General features: G+C 39.7%; 2 protein-coding genes across 2 annotated transcripts in view; one reads left to right on the top strand and one right to left on the bottom strand.

Moving 5' to 3' along the window:
* Positions 1–7500, bottom strand: part of LOC311305097 (NACHT, LRR and PYD domains-containing protein 3-like) — a gene marked incomplete at its 5' end in the record, with an annotated part of 43933 nt that overhangs the window by 4187 nt on the left and 32246 nt on the right. The gene's annotated exons all lie outside the window — the stretch shown is intronic.
* Positions 3584–5199, top strand: LOC311296317 (E3 SUMO-protein ligase ZBED1-like). The gene is made up of 2 exons (XM_084418018.1): positions 3584–4160; positions 4314–5199. Exons 1-2 carry the CDS (start codon positions 3999–4001, stop codon positions 4725–4727), a joined length of 576 nt encoding a protein of 191 aa, XP_084274144.1. The 5' UTR covers positions 3584–3998; the 3' UTR covers positions 4728–5199.

Here is a 7500-nt window from a genome sequence, read left to right as displayed (position 1 = left end):
ATCACGTCTCATTTTATTTCAACTGTTTGGGTCCTTGTGTCAAACATCCTGCAGACCAGAGCGCTCTTTGAAAGCCACACAGGGAACAATATTGCTAAATTGCTCACCGAGGCAATGAATGAATGGGGCTTGAATGACAAAGTGTCAGCAATTGTAACCAGGGTTCCCACACCTTGGTTAACTTCAAATTCAAGGACCTTTCAAGGACTTTCCAGGTCCAATACCCTCAAATTCAAGGACTTAATGTGGGGACAAAGGGCTCGCAAAATTTCTAAATCGCTGGTGGCCCTTCGGACAGGCACTCTTCAGATTTTGGTAGCCAAATATCAACAATTGGATATAAAATAATCAAATTAGAATCATCAATACAAACATGCATCTGGTACTAACTGAACTGAAATGTGTGTGACCAGTGTGAACATGAATCAGTGTGTGTCGGTGGCTCAATAAATACTCGCGTTGCGTGTATTTAAAATAATACAACAAGGTTTGTTCTAATGGAATTTATTGATTGATAAAATCAAAATTAAATATCCCCAAAATATATGAAGGTGGGGATATTTAATTTTGATTTTATCAATCAATAAATTCCATTAGAACAAACCTTGTTGTATTATTTTAAATTAATACTGTGAAGCTGCTTTGATACAATCTGTATTATGAAAAGCGCTATACAAATACACTTGACTTAATAATGCATACTACAGAAAAGCAGATGAGCACAGAATATCAACGCAACGCGTGTAATTGAGACAGTGGTATTAAAAGACCAAAACTCAGGAAACACCATACAAACAAAGCATACAGAAAAGCAGTTGAGCACAGAATATGAACTCAACGCGTTTAATTGTACGTTTTCCTCCCATATAAACCAAGAAAACGCTTAATGAGGCTTAATGGACCAACAGTTATAAAAAAAATATAAAAAAAACCCACATAATTCGTTACATTATTAATAAAACACAGGCAGCAAGTTTATTTGCACTGAACACACATTTGCTTTCTTTCGTCATATTCTGTGCTCATCTGCTTTTCTGTTGTATGCATTATTAGCATGGTGTTTACTGAGTTTGATAATATCGTTTATTTCTTTTAATATCAGTCTAATGCATTAAGCCATGTTAGCTTTTTATTGCCATAGACAGTATTTCAGTGCACGCGGGATTCGTGACATCATCGAAGTCCCATTTCATTGGCTAGGTGCCAACCAATAAAACGACTCCTTTGACCCCCCCCTCCTCCCGCCCCCCTTTCTCTCTCACCGCCTCTCAGTTTCAAGTGCACAAGTTAGTTTTGCACCTGATATATCGCGAAAAGAGTAGCAAAAGTCAAGGCGCGAAATTTGAAATTGCAGTGACAGATTTGAGAAGTTGCAAGTGCCTAATTGAGGAAGTACCGCGAATGTGAATGTAAGATTAAACGCAAAATATATATTACAAGTTTGTGTCTGTCGTTGTATTTCAGTGAATGGCATTTTACACATTTGTGTCTACTTGTCTGCAGCTTCAGATTCAGAATACAGGTTTGTGACTAATGTTTGCGAGTGCAAATTTCAACATTCAGCTTCAGATTTTTATTTTACAGGTTTTCACATTGGAGCTGTGAGTGTAAATGTTCATGTACAAGTACAAATATGTATTGTACAAGTTCTCAAATTCACATCTACGTGCTCTCGAGTTTTGCTACTGTTTTACCTTCATATGTTTCTGACGTGCGCTCCGCTCTGCTCTGCGCCACTGCGGATTAAAGATGAAGAATGCGCTGAATCTGATTATATAACCAGACTGAAGCGAACACTATTTCAGAAAACACAATAGCCCTGGGACGTCGGGCTAGCGATTTTGCGAGCCCTGGGACACATTTGTTGTGTCCAACAACAAATGTTGAGGTACCATCGTAGTTTCTTGCGCGTGTGAACGTCATGGCAACGTACAACACAAAGTACCTCATACAGGAAACACTTAACGTAACACGTAAATGCGCATAACTAACGTAAATCAAGCAAGCTAGTATGCACAGCACAGGCTATGAAGTTGTGGCGAAATAACACATTAGCGGACCGTAGTGAATGTGTAATTTTTTCCAGAAAACTTCTTGCACAAAATAAATTCAAGCACTTTCAAGTTATTTTTTTTTTTGCAGATTCACAAACTTTCAAGGATTTCAAGGACCCGTGGGAACCCTGTGTAACAGATAACGCAGCTAACATGCTATGAGCAGTTGGACTGACAGAGACATTGCACATTGGCTGTTTTCCACATGTCCTAAACTTGGCATCACAGGCGGCTCTCAAGATGCCTGCAGTATCAAGGCTTCTAGGCAGACTGAGGCGGATCTCCGCATTTTCCCACCGGAGCACCATAGCCGGCCACGAACTAAAAAAAACACAGAAACTGCTGGACCTGCCACAGCACAAGTTAGTGACCGATGTACCAACGCGTTGGAATAGTGCATTTGAAATGGTGGAAAGATGTCTAGAACAGCAAGCTGCTATCTCTGCTGCACTACTTGCCCCTGAGATACGAAAACAAGAGAAAGATCTGAGCTCCCTTACAGAGGCAGACATAACAGCAGCAGAGGCTGTTGCACTGGCTCTGAAGCCAATGAAGAAAGCCACCTTAGTCATATCTCCAGAAGGAACCCCAACTCTCTCTGTCATCGCCCCTCTGAGAGCAAGACTTCTGGAAGAGATGCATCCGGCCCCGACTGATCCTGTGATGGTGAAGGAGATGAAATCTGCTGTGCTTCAGGATCTCCAGAAAAGGTATTTATTATCATTATGACACTTTTTTCTAAGACAGTTGTTTTGCATTATACTAATTTCATAATGATAATTTTTATATTTTGTTGTAATAGAAATGTATTATATTTATTTTAAAGGAGTCATAATGTTGTGTTACCTTGGATACCCAATGCTCTATTATAGTCTTTCAGGCACTTCTAAAAAAGAAAAGTGGAAAAAAAATCAACACAGAGCCCCTCAGACCCTTATTTCTAAAGGCATTATTGTCTCGCGAGATCTGATGCGATGTTTTGGCTGTCGTGGACGGTCATTATAATAATGCAAATGAGGGGCGCGTTGATTGGTCGTAGAAAAAATACACCATTTCCAGATACATTCTTACAGAAGCCCCACTAACTGAAAGCTATTTTCAAACTGCATGTTTTGCATGAGTTTGGCTAATAATGTTTAGTGGTATATTGTTTTCATACTTGCATTTAAACAGTTTTAGCCACTGAGCATGGACTCCTGTACCGCCACTACTGTAGCTGCTAGTGTAAAACAAAGTGGAAAGATGTGGCTAGCATTCGTAGAGTCCATTCTCCGTGTTTACCTCGAAGGTAACGTTACATACAATAGCCGCATTAGCAGTTAGCTGCTATTTGTTAACCACAGTAGAGCAATAAAAACACAGTCTTACCTTTTCAATTTCTGGCAAGTCCCTGATGGTTGGGATGGCACCTTTTCCCAAACGGAGCTTCGAGGCCAAGTTCGCCTGATACTGCCCCAAATTTGTAAATGATTCCAGTGTAAAATGTTTAGCGCACACACCTAACGATACGCCACTTGAAAGAGTTGTTGGGACAGCGTCATTAAAAATGAATTTCCTCCACTGTTCCCTGATAGTTTCGTCCGTTTTTGGTAGATAAAACACATTTGCATGTTGTTTGTGGCAGTCACCCACAGAGCATCTCAGGTGTGCACTCGGTTTCTCCATCTTTCTCGAGTCAACTAAACTGAATCTGAGGGGGAGAGGGGCGGGCTTCCCGCGGCATAGGTTTGCGGTGTCCATATTTGGTATATCCTCCCCCGTCTTGACGTCAAGAGGGGGAATAAATCAAAATCTCGTTTTTTCGTGCGCGTGCACGTGGCCTATTTTACAAACCCCGAGGTAAACAAACGCTTCACTTTTAAATATCGGCTTCCCGGCCAGTGTATAATCATTATGCAATCATAACATACATTGATTCACGTGGAAAAGTGAAATTTCTACATTATGACTCCTTTAAGGTACACAGGCATAAAGGAACAACTCTACTTAGCTTCTGCCCTGGACCCACGCTTTAAGGCCCTGCCTTTATCGACTGATGATGAGCGTGAGGAAGTCTTCACCCAACTCACTGATAACACTAAGACACTGGCAACTGGAAAAAGCTCAGTAAGTACTGTATAGTGTGAATAAAAACATTATGTATTTTTATTATTAATGATACACTGCAATTATGAATTTAAACCTAACTATATTGTTATATACACTATTTTGAAAAGGGTGATAACTATTTACAATACAACTCCTTTGCTTTCTCAACAGAGTGGACCAATAAATGCAGAGGCCAATGAAGCAGAACCAGCTGAGGACTCTGGACCCCCATCCAAGAAGCAAAGAGACTCTTGTGCATTGGCAGATCTCCTTGGGCAGACATATACTCCAGAAGCAGACTCCATAAAAACAAGAGATGATGCAGTAGATGAGGTGATGAAGTACAAAGAGGTAAAACCAGTACCACTCAGCACTAATCCACTCAGCTGGTGGAAGGAACATGAGGTGGAATTCCCTCTTTTGTCATGCCAAGCTAAGCGATACCTCTGTATTCCTGGTAGTCGTGTACCAGCTGAGAGAGTCTTCTCAACAGCTGGTGACATTGTCACAGCCCAGAGAAGTGCACTGACGCCTGAGCATGTAGACCAGCTGCTTTTCTTGAACAAAAACCTGCATGTGCACTAGTTTGATAACAAATGCTTCAGAGTTAACATGTTATTGTACTAAAATGTTATGAGTTATATGATGGAAATGTCTGTAATGTCCTACATATAGGCACAGTAAATAAGCCAAAGGTTCTCTGATCAGCTGTTCAGTGTTATTTATTGTGTTGGCAAAATAGCACTTTGTAATGTTATAATATCTATGGTTGCACTTTTTTTTATGAGTATGCACATTTTGTGCTTCTGTTTACATTTCTTTTATAACTTGAATGTATAGGAAGAAAGAAATATACTTTCTACTACTTACAGTTACATGCACTGTAGAGGTGTTAATAAAGCACCTGTTTGTTACAGTTGTGGTTTGTATTCAACACATGTACAATATTGTACAGTTTGTTCTGCTAAATAAACCATGACAAGAAACTGGGGTCAATTTGTTCTTAAACATTGGTAATACTGCACACATTATTTAAAAATATACTAATTACTTGTGTATTTACTTATTATTGAATCGATATCGAAGCTAATAAATCAATATAGAATCGAATTGAATTGTGAAATTCCTAACAATACCCAGCCCTATCTCAGAGACACAGAATCACACACACACACACACACACACACACACACACACACACACACACACTCTCTCTCTTCAGAAGCTTGAGTTCTGCGAGTGAACATCATCTCAGAGACACAGAATCACACACACACACACACACACACACACACACACACACACACACACACACACACACACACACACACACTCTCTCTCTCTTCAGAAGCTTGAGTTCTGCGAGTGAACATCATCTCAGAGACACAGAATCACAAACACTGAGTTCTGCGAGTGAACATCATCTCAGAGACACAGAATCACACACACACACACACACACACACACACACTCTCTCTCTCTCTCTTCAGAAGCTTGAGTTCTGTGAGTGAACATCATCTCAGAGACACACAATCACACACACACTCTTCTCTCTCTCTTCAGAAGCTTGAGTTCTGCGAGTGAACATCATCTCAGAGACACAGAATCACACACACACACACACACACACACACACACACACACACACACACACACTCTCTCTTCAAAAGCTTGAGTTCTGCGAGTGAACTTCATCTCAGAGACACAGAATCACATACACACACACACTCTCTCTCTTCAGAAGCTTGAGTTCTGCGAGTAAACATCATCTCACACACACACACACACACACGCACGCACGCGCACACACGCATCCAGACAGTATAGACTCTATCTCCATCTTCACAGTAGTGAACGTGCCTATAGAGAGAAATGCACATTTCGTACGGAATCGGATTACATTAGAGAGTTGTCTGTTTCTTTTCATTTTGAATTGTTTTGTTTAAAAGTAAACATTTCAAGCTTTCTGTGGATATATTTCTGAGTTTCGGTTCATTTACGAGACGAGCTCCAGTTCACAAGCAAAGCAATCACGCCGGCGCCTCCATGTCCTGATTATACTGTCTGCTATATTTGCTTCTCATTTATCTCATATTAAGCATCTTTTGCAGCGATTTTTGTGTGAACATAACAGTGAACACCCCTGACCACTCTGTGAGTTTCATGTCTTTGTAAACGAAAGTTTAATGCGTTTTAGGAACTACTGTTCCAGTGCACCTATGCAGCCATTCTGGAGGTTTTGGGGAAAGCGAAAGAAACCTAAAATTCTCGGGACAGCAGCATGTGTCCAAATTTTTATCTTAACCGTTCTATTTCATCAGAAACGATCTGTAAACAGGGCTTTAAGTGTAAAATACCAAACGTGTCCTTTAACTTTCTCTTTTCACCTAATTACCACTGGAAGACACTGCCTTTCAAACTGACCTTAAAATGATATGCAGTATCTTGATCAAGTCTTGACTAACTTTTGACGTCAAATTGATATCAAGGTGCCCGCTGGGTAATAAAGCTTGTTGGTTTAATTAATTACAACAGCGAAGTTAAGTTAAGATATTCGTGTTTAGACGGAGCTCGGATGTACTATATATCGGATTTGTATTCATTTATTTACTTATTTATGCAGCAGTGCATGCTGGGAGTTTTATACTATCCTGGAACCCAGCATGCATTGCGACATGAATGTTGATGTCTGTGTGTGTCTGAGTCATGCAGTAGTTCAAAATGTTTTAATGCAGTATATGATTTCAATATTCTTCAGAATAACTGCTTACAGAAACATTGATGGATTTCATGAGGTAGATTAACAGATATATGACAAATATTAAATAGCCATTAATTCAAAGCTTATACACAGGACGAGATCAGAAAATCATATCCAAAATGTCCAAAATGATCATGGCATCATCACAACAGCCAAAAACACCTGATCAACTTCCTCTTGCCTTTGTCTTGCCATAACAAATGTGTTTTATAAGCTCACAGTTACAGCAGCCAGAGAGAGAAACTAATGTTATAAAGTCAAGGGCCAAGAGACCAACTAAAGCAAATACTGATCAACATCATGGTGACAACAAACTTTATTATATTCAATAAAACATTAAAAACTAAATATCTGTTAATTCTCAACTAATTCTCAACTTTTGTGCATGTATGAAATAAATAAATGTTAAACTGGTTTGTACACTGGTTTCCTACTCAGTGTGGCTGGAAGTCAGTTGTAGTTCTTGTGTTTCTCTTTTTTCTGTTCTTGTCTCTCTGTCCTTCAGTGATTCTGCTTATCAGGTGTTCATCATGCAGGGAATAGTGAATGAGGGTATAGGGTGTGATTTTGAACACAGCCTCAGAGTGTCGACTTTGA

Source organism: Rutilus rutilus (assembly GCF_951802725.1).
Source record: "Rutilus rutilus genome assembly, chromosome: 1".
Taxonomy (NCBI): Eukaryota; Metazoa; Chordata; class Actinopteri; order Cypriniformes; family Leuciscidae; genus Rutilus; species Rutilus rutilus.
This window is presented reverse-complemented; position numbering and strand designations above follow the sequence as displayed.

Coding starts and splice junctions, on each gene's coding strand:
- LOC311296317 (XM_084418018.1), top strand. CDS start 3,999: ATGACTCCTTTAAGGTACACAGGCATAAAGGAACAACTCTACTTAGCT. Junction 4,161..4,313: donor TGGCAACTGGAAAAAGCTCA/GTAAGTACTGTA, acceptor CTTTCTCAACAG/AGTGGACCAATAAATGCAGA.